General features: G+C 50.3%; 1 protein-coding gene across 1 annotated transcript; it reads left to right on the top strand.

Annotated features, from left to right (window-relative positions):
• The first annotated feature begins 1,551 nt into the window (after nucleotides 1-1,551).
• ptbp1b (polypyrimidine tract binding protein 1b) lies at nucleotides 1,552-16,763 on the top strand. Its single transcript, XM_084473269.1, has 15 exons — nucleotides 1,552-1,605; nucleotides 3,457-3,490; nucleotides 6,072-6,132; nucleotides 6,308-6,448; nucleotides 7,819-7,979; nucleotides 8,066-8,239; nucleotides 8,983-9,093; nucleotides 9,615-9,789; nucleotides 10,162-10,239; nucleotides 11,050-11,177; nucleotides 11,780-11,813; nucleotides 12,767-12,859; nucleotides 13,178-13,394; nucleotides 13,742-13,819; nucleotides 15,595-16,763. Exons 1-15 carry the CDS (start codon nucleotides 1,598-1,600, stop codon nucleotides 15,725-15,727), a joined length of 1,626 nt encoding a protein of 541 aa, XP_084329395.1. The 5' UTR covers nucleotides 1,552-1,597; the 3' UTR covers nucleotides 15,728-16,763.
• The last annotated feature ends 18 nt before the right edge of the window (nucleotides 16,764-16,781 follow it).

Genomic DNA, 16,781 nt, shown 5'->3' with positions numbered 1-16,781 from the left:
GGGCTCTAGCCCCACCAGCCCAATGTAATGTGTATTGGGCTTGAAAATTTGAAATGCGCATGCTCAGAGTGTTTCTCTGTTGAAGTGGACGGAGATTCTTTTACTTCCTGGTGGGGCTAGCCCCACCGGCACCGCCATGGACATATATGGTTCGTTCCACTACAGCGTAATGTGTGTGGCGCGCGTGATGAGTCATGACTCGAGTGACCTAGTCCTCACCTCACGTATTCAGAATTTTATTAAAAGGTTTTATTATTGAGCTATTGACGTTTAATACGTAACAGTGCTTGTGTACATTTTTATTGATTATTGAACTGTTAACCCGCGAACTTGGGTTCAATATGTGTACGAAAGACTCCCTTTGTTTACGTGACGTTGCCTAGCAACGCTGCGCATGTGCAGCCTTTATCCGCTTCGTTCTGAGTTGGAGAGTAGCACGTTTAAGTTCAAATAGTAATTAAAGTAGTTTGTTACTATACAAGTTAAGCGCCTGTAACATCAGTGTTAAATGCGTATGTGCCGGTTGGTGTGCGTACTTTATGAAAGTGTTTATCGGTTCGCAGACGTAATAAGCGACGTTGCAGTGGTCTACATGTAATGCGCACGTTCTATTGTTTACAATTAGCATGCTAAGCGGCGTTAGCTTTATTCACGTCTTATGTTGCCTTACTGTGTAATATGGATGCGATTCATGTTGCTTAGCGTAATGCCCCATCCACCGCTTGCTTTGCATGTCCCGCAAACCAACCAGTGGAAGTCAGGGGAGGGCGAAACAGTTTCTGAAAGCACCACGCTGCTGCGATGAGGTGGGTTTGTTTATCGGCGTTACTATGGCGATCATGACTGTACAGTACTGAGCATAAAGTAAAAAGTAGATGAGACGATAGAGGGGTTAGAAAGGGGGTTAAAAGGATTTTTATTTCAGTTATCCTATTTTTGCACCGAAAATATTTGAAAACCATGAAAGTTTAAAAAGTAAAAAATAATGACCGCTACACAAGCAAAGTTTCACAGCGCCCCCTAGGTTCTATGAACGCCCCCGTTGAGAAACCCTGAGGTAGATCATCTGTTGGAGCACAGATTTGAGACCCTTAGTCTGGAGGAAGAATTAGAGGTAAAACGCCTTGGTCCCCACCATCCAAGGGATTTTGGCATTAGCCAAACCGCTGGCAAAAACATCCGTGCATTTAATGTGGAGTTAAAAAAAAAAAAAATATATATATATATATATATATATATTAATATTAATTATTAAAAAAATAATAATAATAAAAAATATTAGCCTAGCCCCACCTGTTTTTTACATGTAGAAACGCCACTGTATATATATCCTGACCGCCCACCTGAACCCACATGTCCTATTCTCCTCCAATTGGAAGTATCCGTCAGCTCGCATCCATTTTGTGCGCTCCTGAGTTTGGCTTAGCGGCGCTGAGCTGTCGCGAGAGGATGGCTCGGAATCGATAAAAAGGAGCTCTCGCGAGAGCACGGCGGGGACCTGGATAAGAGCATCTGGTCGGAGCTCTCGCGAGATGACGGCCGGGCCTGGATAAGAGTATCTGGTCGGACCTGTTGCTCCCCAGTTCCGTGTTGTGCAATGGACGGGTGAGTGCAGCGACACAGAGCGGGGCTATAACATCTGTATCTCTAATGTATCTCTAATGTATCTGCAGGGGCGTTCGTCTGGACCAAGGGGATAGTTATAATAGTGATACGAGTGGTAATAACAGTGGTAATAACAGTGGTAATAAGAGTGGTGGGAGTGGATCCGGTCTCTTCTCTTCCTCTTCCTGCTGCAGGACTCTTCTCTCTGGATGTGAGTCTCCTTCTCGGATCATCTAACCCTGTAGACTAGTGCTGGGGGGCCAGTTGGGTGCGTGCTCTTTAGGTCCGTGCGGGTGTGTGTGCGGGTGTGTGTGTGTGTGTCTATGTGTGGTTGTGTAGGCCTAGTGTGTGTGTTGTGGATGTGAATGAAGTGTTTAGTGTAGTGCATGTCTTAACCACACCCCTGCTGACTGGATTCCAGTACAGGTTTACTGGTTTAATCCCAGCTCCCACAAATTGAGGTTATTAGGACGATCGTGTGTGTGTGTGTGTGTGTGTGTGTGTGTGTGTGTGTGTGTGTGTGTGTGTGTGAGAGAGAGAGTGCGTGCGCGCGTGTGTTGGTGTGTGTGTGTGTGTGTGTGTGTGTGTGTGTGTGATTGCGTGTGTGGGGGGGTGTGTGTGTGCGTGTGTGTGTGCGTGTGTGTGTGTGTGTGTGCGTGTGTGTGTGTGTGTGTGTGTGTGTGTGGGGGGGGGGGGTGTTTGCAGGTGTGTATTTGGGGTTGTGTGTGTGTGTGTGTGTGTGCGTGTGTGTGTGTGTGCGTGTGTGTGCGTGTGTGTGTGTGTGTGTGTGTGGGGGGGGGGGGGGGGGTGTTTGCAGGTGTGTATTTGGGGTTGTGTGTGTGTGTGTGTGTGTGGGGGGGGGGGGGGGGTTGTGTCTGTGTGTGTGTGTGCGTGGGGGCGTGCGTGCGTGCATGTGTGTGCGTGCGTGCGTGCTGACTGGTTTAATCCCAGCTCCTCCTGCATTCCAACTCTGCTTCTCTTCATCTGAACTCCTGAGTCCTGCAGAGTGAGGGTTATGGTTAGTTAGGGTTAACCCTAACTGTGTTAACCCTAACTAACAGGGTTAGTTAGGGTTAACCCTAACTAACCCTGACCCTAACCCTAACCTCCGGACCTCAGGGGGCTGACCTACTGGTAGGTGACGGGTGGGTCAGCTGGTTAGTGACGGGTGGGTCAGCTGGTTAGTGACGGGTGGGTCTGCTGGTTGGTTAGTGACAGGTGGGTCAGCTGGTTAGTGACGGGTGGGTCTGCTGGTTGGTTAGTGACGGGTGGGTCAGCTGGTTAGTGACGGGTGGCTCTGTGTCTGTCTGAGAGAACGTGGTCACTCAGCTTCAGGATAAGGATTGACACTAAAAGACCACATGAAGGCTGGTCTCTCCACCCTGTGGTCCTCACTGTGTTAGGGTTAGAAGGTTAGGGTTAGGGTTAGAGGGTGAGGGTTAGAGGGTTTGCGTTAGAAGTTCCTCACTGTGTTAGGGTTAGAAGGTTAGGGTTGGAAGGTTAGGGTTAGAAGGTTCCTCTCCACCCTGTGGTCCTCACTGTGTTAGGGTCAGAAGGTTCGGGTTAGAAGGTTCCTCTCCACCCTGTGGTCCTCACTGTGTTAGGGTCAGAAGGTTCGGGTTAGAAGGTTCCTCTCCACCCTGTGGTCTTCACTGTGTTAGGGTTAGAAGGTTAGGGTTAGAAGGTTTTGGTTAGAAGGTCCTCACTGTGTTAGGGTTAGAAGGTTAGGGTTAGAAGGTCTTCACTGTGAGTGTGTTAGGGTTAGGGTAAGAAGGTTCGGGTTAGAAGATCAGAGTTAGAAGGTCTTCACTGTTCACCTCCTGCTCTCCTAACTCTGTTCTCTGTCTGCAGCGGCCTTCCCCTCGATATCACAGCTGGTACCAAGGTAGGCTCACACTTTACTATACTATACTGTTACTATACTATACTAAACTGTAACTATACTGTAACTATACCATAACTACACTATAACTATACTATACTGTAACTATACTATAACTATACTATAACTACTATACTGTAACTATACTATACTGTAACTATAGTGTAACTATACTGTTACTATAGTATAACTATACTATATTGTAATTATACTATAACTACACTATAACTATACTGTAACTATACTATAACTACACTATAACTATACTGTAACTATACTATAACTATACTATAACTACACTTTAACTATACTATACTGTAACTACTATACTGCTACACTATAACTATACTGTAACTATACTATAACTATACTATACTGTAACTACACTATAACTATACTATACCTCTACTATAACTAAACTATACTTCACCATAACTATACTATATCTATACTATACTTTACTATACTATAACTATACACCATATTACATTTTGTACCACGGTAGACTCCTATTATACTATACTACACTACTAATACAATATATTTAGTGTGCTTCTAGTTATGTTAGTCTGAGGAGGGTTAGTAAGTGGTTCACGTTGTGTTCTGGTTAGTCTCAAGTGGGTTAGTTACTAGTTCTGGTTATATTCTGGTTAGTCTAAGGTAGGTTAGTTAGCAGTTCTGGTTATGTTCTTGTTAGTCTAAGGCGGGTTAGTTAATAGTTCTGATTATGTTCTGCTCTGGTTGGTCTGAGGTGGGTTAGATAGTGGTTATGTTCTGGTTAGCAGTGTCTCTGGTCTGGTTGTTTGAACAGACGGTTTGGAATCCAGTTTGTACCATGTTAATGCTCATGCTAATGCACAGTGCTACACAATGCTCTCCCTACACATCTCCCCTGCTTGTAGCTGTTGCTAAGGAACGGCTAATTATGGGCTGGCTTTGAGGAATGCTCGTCAAGACATTCCAGCCTTCAGGGCCTCCACTGCTGCGGTCCTAGTGTGGCCCCTCCCCGTACGCCAGGCATTCTGGGAAACAGAGTTCCAGAGTGTGTTCAGCAGGGTGATGCCGAACATCACAGCTCTAGAACTGTAGACTAAAGCATCAAACACAACAGTCACACAACACTGTGTGTGTGTGAGACCGGTTTAAGTGTGCGTTGGGATTGAACTATATATGTAAGGGATAATGTATAGAACACCAGTCATTATCAGGAAAATACGCCCGACAGGGCGAACAGGACACGGACACGAAGCGGAGGTTGTTCCGCAGAGAAATAGTTAGCTGAAGACATTGACATCGCTTAGCAACCGAATACACTGGGGTTAATAAGTTACCGGACTACTTGTGGAGTGATACGAAAGACGTGAATCAGAGGCCAAAAATCCACTTTCCTTGACAGCGGTCATTAGCAACGGTCAATTATCAAAAAAGAATTGACCGCCGGAAGTCGGGAAGGCACGTGCAAGTGAACGGAGCATTCCACAGCATTGAGAAGAGCCATGTAATAAACATATATATATATATAGTTATAGAAATATATATATATATATATATATATATATAACTATCTATATATCTATATTAGGACCCCCTCGAAAACGAGAGGATTCCTCTCAAGGGGTTTATCCTACACAATAAAATTTCTGAGTATATATATATATATATAACTATCTATATATGGGAGTTGTAGTCCAGAACTGTTGTCTGTAGTCCATATCTCAGGTTTCAGTGTTAGCTCTGAATGGGCTCTGATGGGGGAGGGAGGCGGCTGCTATGGCGACGGGATGAGGGTGTCTGGTGACAGCGTGGAGCCGGTTGGATCACTAACCCTGTAGCTAACGGGAGCACTTTAGCACGCTAAAGGGAGCATTGTAGCTCCCTTTAGGGAGCATTGCAGCTAAGGGGAGCATCGTAGCTCCCTTCAGGGAGCATTGCAGCTAAGGGGAGCATTGTAGCAAAGGGGAGCATTGTAGCAAAGGGGAGCACTGTAGCACGCTAAAGTGAACTCTGTTGCATGAAAACCACCAGTTAGTACTAGCGGGTTAAAGGTCAACGTCACATTCATCTAACGTGGGGCTGGGTGTGCCTGTTGCTAGGCGACGGCTGTGCTAGCCGTGGTAACGGGAGCTGCTCGTCCATAATTGATCTCCTGATCGGTAAGGTGAGCCCAGGTGTGCTGCTCACCTGAGAGGAACAATCAGCCCTTTGTAGCTCCTGCTGGACGTATGTTAGCCTGACGCTACCGCTAGTCCTCCGCTAGTCCCCCCCTCCCCAAGCCTCCTCCAACACCCCTCTCCACTCGCCAACCCGCTCGACCCCTCCCCAAGACACCCCCTAACCCCCTTCCCAGTAGCCCCCCTCCCTGCTAGCCCCCCTCCCTGCTAGCCTTTAGCCTGTTCCTTGCCACTGTGTGAACAACAATGCTCTACTGTTCATTCAACGATTAGCCGCATTCGGCTAAAGTCTCAAATGTTGAAGCTAGCCGTGCTGACCCTGGAGACCCTAAACCTAACCCTAACTGCTCCAAACACCTGAGGAACTCCTCTCCATGTTGCTGTGGTAACACTCATGTCCTCATGTCTTCCAGAGAGGGTCTGAAGAGCTTTTCTCCTGCCTTCCTCCAGCTCCTCTTATCATGAGCTCCCCAGGTGAGACACAGGCACCTCCCCCTGCACCTTCCTCCCTCTCCTCCTCCTCCTCCCCCCTCTCCTCCTCCTCCACCCTCTCCTCCTCCTCCACCCTCTCCTCCTCCTCCACCCCCTCTTCCTCCACCTCCTCCTCCACCCTGCCTTTGGTAACCCCGCCCCCTGTCCCGTCTGGTAGCCAATGGCAGCGACAGTAAGAAGTTCAAAGGGGACCTGCGCGGTGGCGTTGCGGGCCCGGGGGCGGGGTCTCTGAGCCGCGTGCTCCACGTCAGGAAGCTGCCGGGGGACGTGACGGAGCCAGAGGTCATACTAATAACTAGTACACTACTAACTACTACTCTAACTAATAACTACTACACCACTAATTACTACTCTAACTAATAACTACTACACCACTAACTACTACTCTTACTAATAACTAGTACACTTCTAACTACTATTCTAACTAATAGTTACTACAATAACTAATAGATTCTAGTAACTTGAACTTAACTGGTGTGCAGGCCTTCATATACTAGTAACCAGAACCACAACACTACTGGTTAACAATGAGCTACTAGTTAACTACGGAGCTACTAGTTAACAATGAGCTACTAGTTAACATGAGCTACTAGTAAATGATGAGCTACTAGTTAACACTGAGCTACTTGTTAACATGAGCTACAAGTAAACGATGAACTACTAGTTAACACTGAGCTACTAGTAAACGATGAACTACTAATTAACACTGAGCTACTAGTTAACAATTAGCTACTAGTTAACTAAGGAGCTACTAGTTAACACTGAGCTACTAGTTAACACTGAGCTATTAGTTAACATGAGCTACTAGCTAACAATGAGCTACTAGTTAAATAATTAGTTACTAATAAACATGAGCTACTAGTTAACATTGAGCTACCAGTTAACAATGAGATACTAATTAACACTTAGCTACTAGTTAATACTGAGCTACTAAATAACAATGAGCTACTAGTTAACATTAGCTACTAGTAAATGATGAGCTACTAGTTATTGTGCATAGGAATGCACAATCTTGATATCCCTTTTCCATTATTCTTCTTCTGACCAAACTTGTGCAATTAATGTGGCCAAAACTACTGAACCAATCGATTCCATTCAACATCTGTCACAAAGCTCTAGGTCCATACATTTGGGCAATAACTTTTCATGTTTGTAAACTTTATACTTTTTGAGATATTCTACTTTTAAAATACTATTTTTTACAATGGAAGTCAATGGGAGGACGGCGGAACCGTCCGCCCATTCTCTGACACTTACTTCTTACAGACTTCGTAACTTGGTCAATTCTTTATCGTTAACCTTCTTTCAAAGGTTTAACAAATCAAGACACTTGTATCTTCAATAATCTGAAAACAGAATTTCGATTACCTTTATACTTTTTTCATAATCACAGTTTAAGTTCCATGTCCGCCTCGTTTTCAGTTGGTCTCATTGATTTACACTGAGGGAGGAGCGCAAGGACGTTCAGGCAGGGTTGCCATATTGGGCGATTTTTCACGCCCAATTTTACTACTTTCAATCACGTTATGCTGGAAAAATGAGCATTGGGCGAGTACATTCAATTTCGGCTGGTTTTAAAAAGAACTGGCGGGATTACTAGTAAACGATGAGCTACTAATTAACAATGAGCTACTAGTTAACACTGGTTAACACACAATGTTAACTAACGTGCCGGTGTGCAGGCCTTCATTGAGATGAGCTCGGAGGAGGCAGCCCAGACCATGGTCTCCTACTACGCCTCCGTCACGCCCGTCCTCCGACACCAGCCCGTCTACGTCCAGTTCTCCAACCACAAGGAGCTCAAGACTGACAACTCTCCCAACCAAGTGGTACCTGTCTGTCTGTCTGTCTGTCTGTGTGTCTGTCTGTCTTCCCTCTGGTCCCAGCGGTCCTCTCACTAACTCCTCCCCCCCAGAGAGCCCAGGCCGCACTCCAGGCCGTCCTGGCCTCCCAGGGGGGGGTCCACCCCTCCCAGGGAGGGGTCCTCCCCATGGCCGGCCTGGAGGTCCCAGGAATGGGGCCCAGCCCGGTGCTGAGGGTGGTGGTGGAGAACCCCTTCTACCCCGTCACGCTGGACGTACTGCACCAGGTAACCTGACCCGAGTTCACCTCCTAGTTCACCTCCTAGAGGGGCTCACCTCCTAGTTCACCTCCTAGAGGGGCTCACCTCCTAGTTCACCTCCTAGAGGAGAGGGGTTCACCTCCTAGTGGGGTTCACCTCACAGTTCACCTCCAAGAGGGGTTCACCTCCTAGTTCACCTCCTAGAGGGGCTCACCTCCTAGTTCACCTCCTAGAGGGGTTCACCTCCTAGAGGAGAGGGGTTCACCTCCTAGTTCACCTCCTAGAGGGGCTCACCTCCTAGAGGAGAGGGGTTCACCTCCTAGTTCACCTCCTAGAGGGGCTCACCTCCTAGTTCACCTCCTAGAGGGGTTCACCTCCTAGTTCACCTCCTAGAGGAGAGGGGTTCACCTCCTAGTTCACCTCCTAGAGGAGAGGGGTTCACCTCCTAGAGGAGAGGGGTTCACCTCCTAGTTCACCTCCTAGAGGAGAGGGGTTCACCTCCTAGAGGGGCTCACCTCCTAGTTCACCTCCTAGAGGAGATGGGTTCACCTCCTAGTTCACCTCCTAGAGGAGAGGGGTTCACCTCCTAGAGGGGTTCACCTCCTAGTTCACCTCCTAGAGAGGCTCACCTCCTAGAGGGGTTCACCTCCTAGCTCACCTCCTAGAGGGGTTCACCTCCTAGTTCACCTCCTAGAGAGGCTCACCTCCTAGAGGGGTTCACCTCCTAGAGGGGGGCTCCTGTCCTGACACTCACTCATCTCTCTCTCCAGATCTTCAGTAAGTTCGGTACTCTGCTGAGGATCATCACCTTCACCAAGAACAACCAGTTCCAGGCTCTGCTCCAGTACCCCGACGGCATGACAGCCCAGCACGCCAAACTGGTGAGACCCCCACCTCCTGCTCTCCACTCTGAGATGGTCCTCTCTGAGGAGGAGGTCGTCAGAGTCCTCTAGGCGTGGGGGGGAGGTGGTGTTTCAGATTGTAACAGAGAGGCACACGCTTACAATAAGTTGCTTTTCAGAAGAAAGAGAAACAACAATATATCTCTATATCGGTACAGTAAGGATGTTCGTAGAACCAAGTTATAACACAGATAGATAGGATAAGATGCTACACCATCCTAAGTGCAAGGATGTACAACATACAATAAGTGTGTTAGAGGGGTGTGTGGGGGGGGGGTAAGGGGGGAGGCTATGCAGAGTCCAGGTGAACTCTGAACAGGTGAGTCTTCAGTCTCTAGCGGGAGCCCTAACCCTAACCCTCCTTCAGGAGGAGGAACTCACTGAAGTATCTTTGGATCGTGCGGTGAGGTGCGATGGTAAGATGCTAAACCCCTGGTAGGAACTGGGTGCTTCCCAGTGCAGACTGGTTTGACTGTAGCGGTTGACTACTTGTGTTGCAGTCTCTGGACGGGCAGAACATCTACAACGCCTGCTGCACCCTGAGGATCAGCTTCTCCAAGCTCACCAGCCTCAATGTCAAGTACAACAACGACAAGAGCCGCGACTACACCCGACCAGACCTGCCCTCTGGAGACCACCAGCCCGCCATGGAGCACCACACCATGGCCGCCTTCAGTAAGACCTGCTCCTCCTGACACCATCGCCTCCTCCTCCTGACACCATCACCTCCTCCTCCTAACTCCTCCTGACACCATCACCTCCTCCTCCTAACTCCTCCTTACACCATCACCTCCTCTTCCTGACACCATCACCTCCTCCTGACACTATCACCTCCTCCTAACTCCTCCTTACACCATCACCTCCTCTTCCTGACACCATCACCTCCTCCTCCTCCTCCTGACACCATCATCTCCTCCTGACACCATCACCTCATCCTAACTCCTCCTTACACCATCACCTCCTCCTCCTCATCAACTCTTCTCCTCCTCTCTCCTCCTGACACCATCACGTCCTCCTCACCTCTTGTCCTCCTCCTCTCTCCTCCAGCTCCTGGTCTCATCTCAGCCTCGCCCTATGGAGGACCCGCCCACGCCTTCTCCCCGGCCTTCACCATCCAGCAGACAGGTGACCTGACCCCACCCCTAAGGCTGCCCCCTAGAGGGCCCGGCCCCTAGAGGACCGGCCCCTATAGGCCCGCCCCTTAGAGGCCCGGCCCCTAGAGGCCCAGCCCCTATAGGCCCGCCCCCTATAGGCCCGCCCCCTGGAGGACCGGCCCCCTAGAGGCCCTCCCCCTATAGGCCTGGCCCCTATAGGCCTGCCCCCTGGAGGCCCGCCCCCTAGAGGCCTGGCCCCTATAGGCCTGCCCCCTATAGGCCCAGCCCCTATAGGACCGGCCCCCTAGAGGCCCACCCCCTAGAGGACCAGCCCCCTAGAGGGCCGCCCCCTAGAGGCCTGGCCCCTATAGGCCCGCCCCCTAGAGGCCTGGCCCCTATAGGCCCGCCCCCTATAGGCCCGCCCCCTAGAGGACCAGCCCCCTAGAGGCCTGGCCCCTATAGACCCGGCCCCTGGAGGCCCGCCCCCTAGAGGACCAGCCCCCTAGAGGCCCGGCCCCTATAGGCCCGGCCCCTGGAGGCCCGCCCCCTAGAGGACCAGCCCCCTAGAGGCCTGGCCCCTATAGGCCCGCCCCCTATAGGCCCGCCCCCTAGAGGACCAGCCCCCTAGAGGCCTGGCCCCTATAGACCCGGCCCCTGGAGGCCCGCCCCCTAGAGGACCAGCCCCCTAGAGGCCCGGCCCCTATAGGCCCGGCCCCTGGAGGCCCGCCCCCTAGAGGACCAGCCCCCTAGAGGCCCGGCCCCTAGAGGCCCGGCCCCTATAGGCCCGGCCCCTGGAGGCCCTACAGGCTGGTACTCACCTGTCCTGTCTCACCTGCCTCAGGTCTGACGGTTCCAGGTCTCCATGGCGGTCTAGCGTCGTTGGGGTTGCCGACGACGACCGGGCGTCTGGCCTTCTCCACCCTCCCAGCCGGCCACGCCGTGCTGCTCATCAGCAACCTGAACCCTGAGGTACCTGTCTGTTTGAACCCTGAGGTACCTGTCTGTCTGTCTGAACCCCACAGGTACCTGTCTGTCTTTCCACCTGTCTGTCTGTCTGAGCCCTCAGGTACCTGTCTGTCTGAACCCCCAGGTACCTGTCTTGTCTGTCTGTCTGAACCCCCAGGTACCTGTCTGTCTCTCCACCTGTCTGTCTGTCTAAACCCTCAGGTACCTGTCTGTCTCTCTACCTGTGTCTGTCTAAACCCTCAGGTACCTGTCTGTCTCTCCATCTGTCTGTCTAAACCCTCAGGTACCTGTCTGTCTCTCCACCTGTCTGTTTAAACCCTCAGGTACCTGTCTGTCTCTCCACCTGTCTGTCAGTCTCTCTACCTCTCTGATTCCCTACCTGTCCTTCTGTCCGACTAACCGTCTGTCGGTCTACCTGTCTGTCTGCCTGTCTACCTGTCTGTCTGTCTGTCTACCTGTCTGTCTGTCTCTGTCTGCACCGCGCCACACCCACTCCTCTTCTCCAGTGATTAATCGTCTCCCCCCCTCCCCCTCCCTTGTTTTTTTCCATTGCCGTGGAAACCCCGGGCTGTGGATGTGCTGCTGCTCTCTGCCGCCCCCTGCAGAGAGTCACGCCACACTGCCTCTTTATTCTCTTCGGTACGTTTCACCATCACCTATCAATCATTCAGCCGCTAGTCCTGTTCTGATTGGATGCTGGGTGAGGCGGGCTCCTGTGTTCTGATTGGATGCTGGGTGAGGCAGGCTCCTGTGTTCTGATTGGATGCTGGGTGAGGCAGGCTCCTGTGTTCTGATTGGATGCTGGGTGAGGCGGGCTCCTGTGTTCTGATTGGATGCTGGGATTCGTCTATCCTGCCTCTCTCCTCAGGGGTCCGTCTGTCCCCCTCAGCCTCCTCTACCTGTTCCCTCTGTCCTCTGTCCTCAGTGTAACAGAGCTGATGATCTTACCTCCTCGTCAGAGTAGACCTCCTCAGGGCATTGGAGTAGATTAGGGCTAATTTGCATTTAGGGGTCATTTGAAAGATGGCTCCAGGGTCCGGCGACCTTGTTTCAGAAGCCCTCCTCTAACGGGGTTATAGCCCCCCCTATTGAATTGACCACTTTGGCTCATTTAAATAATATGAATATTAATTTAAAAAGTAAACAATCGTTAAAAAAAGGAGGAGTCAGGAGGACCAGAGGAGGCGGGGCCAGGAGGACCAGGGGGGCGGGGACGGGAGGACCGGAGGGGGCGGAGTCGGGAGGACCAGAGGGGGCGGGGTCTGGAGGACCAGAGGGGGCGGGGTCTGGAGGACCAGAGGGGGTGGGGTCTGGAGGACCAGAGGGGGCGGGGACAGGAGGACCAGAGGGGGCGGAGTCGGGAGGACCAGAGGGGGCGGGGTCTGGAGGACCAGAGGGGGCGGGGTCTGGAGGACCAGCGGGGGTGGAGTCTGGAGGACCAGAGGGGCAGGGTCGGGTTCTGCTCATCATCAGCCATGGCAACACACTGAGGATGTGTGTGTGTGTGTGTGTGTGTGTGTGTGTGTGTGTGTGTGTGTGTGTGTGTGTGTGTGTGTGTGTGTGTGTGTGTGTGTGTGTGTGTGTGTGTGTAGGGGTGTATGGGGACGTGACGAGGGTGAAGATCCTGTTCAACAAGAAGGAGAACGCTCTGGTGCAGATGGCTGACGGGACCCAGGCCCAGCTTGGTACGTTACTACTATAATACTACTACTATAATACAACTACTTCTATACTACTACTACTATACTACTACTATACGCCTGCTATACTACTACATGACTACAACTACTATACTACTTCTTCTACTACTAGAACCCAGGCCCAGCTGGGTACGTTACTATATGAGGTCATGTGTTATAACGTGATGTCATGTGTTATAAGGTGATGTCATGTGTTATAACGTGATGTCATGTGTTATAACGTGATGTCATGTGATATAACGTGATGTCATGTGTTATAATATGAAGTCATGGGTATAACGTGATGTCATGTGTTGACGTCAGCCATGAGCCACCTGAACGGCCAGCGTCTGTACGGGAAGGCGGTGCGCGTCACACTCTCCAAGCACAGCAGTGTGCAGCTGCCGCGGGAGGGCCACGAGGACCAGGGCCTGACCAAGGACTACGGCAGCTCCCCGCTGCACCGCTTCAAGAAGCCTGGCTCCAAGAACTACTCCAACATCTTCCCCCCGTCCTCCACCCTGCACCTGTCCAACATCCCGTAAGCACCTGTGCTGTGTTCCGATATCGATACTTCCATGAGTACACTTAAACGTAGTACACTATCCGCTCTCACTGAGTGAGCTGATTTTACAGATATCACAGTTGTTCCAAATCGTAGCCCCATGACTGTTAACACACCTGTCCTATAGCCCTGCCCCCATGGCTGTTAACACACCTGTCCTATAGCCCTGCCCCCATGGCTGTTAACACGCCTGTCCTATAGCCCCACCCCCATGGCTGTTAACACACCTGTCCTATAGCCCCGCCCCCTTAAATAGTAGTTTTACCAGGAAAGCAGGCGGTCCTCCTGGTTGTGAATGTCTCTCTCCCCTCTCTCTCTCTCAGCCCCTCGGTGGTGGAGGAGGATCTGAAGATGCTGTTCTCCAGCTCAGGGTCTCTAGTGAAGGCCTTCAAGTTCTTCCAGTGAGTTCTGTGCACATTGTATTTAGTGTAGGGCCCGACCGATATTGATTTTGGAGGGCCGATGCCGATGCCGATTATTTTCAGAGAAAAATTCAGATTACGATTAAATCGGCCGATTATAAAAAAAAGAAAAAAAAAAAAAGAAAGCAAGCTAGGGTTAGGGGCTAAATAAAGAAATCAAATTACTGCAAAATAATGAGTTGTGTGAGGCTGGGGCAAGCAGCATATTAACATTTTATTAACAATCTTAATAACAAAATAACTATAGGAACGAGGTAATGTGTGTTGTGTGATGCAAACAGCATATGGATATTTTCCAAATAACATTATATTCACATGCCCCTGCCAGTCGTAGAGTCCTTAATATTGGAACTTCAGCAGGGGCAGGTTGTAGTGCAGGAAGCACAGCTTTTCAGCGTTCTCTCCCTTGAGGGAGCTGCGCTTCTCCTCATAAATGTTGCCAATTGTACGAGGGAGAGATGTCGGAATGCCCGTTGTTTATGGGTTCATAACATCATCCGGAGGCACACACACAGCTTTGTGCCGTGATATCATATATATCGTATATATTATATTCTATAGATATTTATATATTAGGCCTATATATATAATATTATATATAGAGCTCCGGGAGTCACAAACGGCAACAATCACTTTCTCCTCCAAGCTGCGCTTCACTGCGGAGTGCAGGGAACGGTTGGTGCCAGGCTCGGACTGGCCATCTGTATGACCGGGCAAATGCCCGGTGGGCCGGCCCACATGTGGGCCGGTTGACTCGCGATTGTCGGATCAGCGTAAATATTTATTTAAAAAAACGAAAATATCTGTTTTAGTGCATGTGTGTTAAATCAAATGGTTTTACATCTTAAACAAATTCCGTTGCAAATAGGAGGCACGCAGCATCAATATCCTAACTAAAAAAAGTAAGTCGGCCAACACAGACACATTTTGCAGATTGTAAATTGACATGAGACATTGTAAACGTTCACAATCCTGCTCTATGCTCTGGGATATTTTGTTTATCATAATTTCTATTAACTTCTGTGTGGCGCACACGCAACAGTTGTCATGTAGATTGGTCGTCGGCCCGTCTTTTGCGCGGATCACACATGAGCACCAGAATGTAAATTGTCATGAGACAGACATTGTAAACGTTCACAATCCTGCTCTATGCTGATATTTTGTTTATCATAATTTCTATTAACTTCTGCGAGGCGCATAAAGTGGTCATGTAGAGCGGTCGTCTGCCCGTCTATTGCGCGTATCACACATGAGCGATCTTGCACACGTCAGTCATGTCCCTTGGCTATTTGTTGGATATTTCTTGATGTTGTCATGCGTGTTCTGGTTATTTGCGCATGGTTAAACATGAGTCTTTATATGGCGATAAAACAAAGTTTTGTTGCGTTTTTTTTTTCATCTTTTTGAAGTGGGGATTGGGGGTGCGCCAACCCGGTTGGGACGTAGAAGGGGGTGCGCAGGAAAAAAAAGTTTGGGAACCGCTGCTCTAGAGGATAAATAGCGCAATTACATTTCTAGTAAAAAATAAATAAATAAAAATCGGCATTAATCTGCAACTTTTCGGCCGATGTTGATTATTTTCAAAAAGGCTATAATCGGCCGATTAAATCGGCAGGCCGATGAATCGGTCGGGTCCTAATTTAGTGTTTAACAAACAAAAAGCCACCGATGTTTAGATCTAATTGGGCCTGGAGGGTTCTTGAGGAGAGGACCTGAAGGAAGCCTGTTTCCATGGTGTTCCCTCTGGTCCTCAGGAAGGACCACAAAATGGCGCTGATCCAGATGGGCTCGGTGGACGAGGCCATCGAGGCGCTGATCGAGTTCCACAACCACGACCTGGGAGAAAACCACCACCTCAGGGTCTCCTTCTCCAAGTCCTCCATCTGAGGACCTGGGGGAGAACCACCACCTCAGGGTCTCCTTCTCCAAGTCCTCCATCTGCCCCCCCCCCCCCCCAAGACAGCTGAAGCCCCCCCCCAGACTGCTGAAGACCCCCGCCTCCCCTGGACCGGCCTGCTGAGGACCTCCTCCCCCGCCCCAGGCTTCTGAGGACCCCCCCCGCCTCCTCCCCCTGGACCAGCCTTCTGAGGACCCCCCCCCCCCCAGAGACTGAGGGTCTTGTAGTCCTACTGGGGGTCCGACAGGGGGTCTTGTAGTCCTCTGGGGGCCTGGGGGTCTTGTAGTCCTACCGGGGGTCTTGTAGTCCTACCGAGGGTCTGGGGGTCCTACTTGGAGTCCTACTGGGGGTCTTGTAGTCCTCTGGAGTGTGTGGGCGTTGTTGTAGTGTTTGGTTTGCCCTGTCGACTCTCTTCGTTTCTTCTGCATTCCTTCCTTCCTGTGTGTCCGTGTGTCAATCATTATTTAAATCAAATTGTAGCTGAAAGTTTAAATCATTCCTGAGGCCGGAGGGGCGGGGCCATAGGGGCGGGCCCTGCCCCCCGCTTGGCTGTTCATCCTTGTAGCAGTGCCTCTCTCTGATCGGACTATTTATACGTTTGTTTCATGACAGCTGAAACCAAAAAAGGCCTTGTGGAGCTTCCTGCCGTGGGACCGACTGGGCGGGACTGGGCAGGGGGGTGGGGGTCCAGCAGGGGGTGGGGGTCCAGGGTTCTCCAGGACCTGGTCCTGATTTCTGGGCCCCTGGACGCAGAGTGCCTTTAAAGCGGTCCTACCCAGACCACACGGACCCTGAGCTCACAGCCAATCACAGCGCCCGCTGCCCAGTGCTCCGTCTCACTGGACTGATGTTGGGGGGGTTACTGGTGAAGTGTACATAATAATAATTGTTTTTTACTATTGTAGTTCATTAGAATAAATATTCGTTTTGTATCCGATGGAAACGTCTATTTTGATTAAAATATGGGACCACTACTGGGCCTGAGGCCTGGTGTCAGAAAACAGGAAATAAAAAACCTCCTGAGAGCGCGCCTCTTCCACTCCT

Source organism: Micromesistius poutassou (assembly GCF_964030765.1).
Source record: "Micromesistius poutassou genome assembly, chromosome: 9".
Lineage (NCBI taxonomy): Eukaryota > Metazoa > Chordata > Actinopteri > Gadiformes > Gadidae > Micromesistius > Micromesistius poutassou.
The sequence above is the reverse complement of the archived record's forward strand: the minus strand, read 5'-3'. Positions and strand labels throughout refer to the sequence as shown.

Coding starts and splice junctions, on each gene's coding strand:
- ptbp1b (XM_084473269.1), top strand. Junction 6,449..7,818: donor AGAGGTCATACTAATAACTA/GTACACTACTAA, acceptor ATGTTAACTAAC/GTGCCGGTGTGCAGGCCTTC. Junction 7,980..8,065: donor ACAACTCTCCCAACCAAGTG/GTACCTGTCTGT, acceptor CCTCCCCCCCAG/AGAGCCCAGGCCGCACTCCA.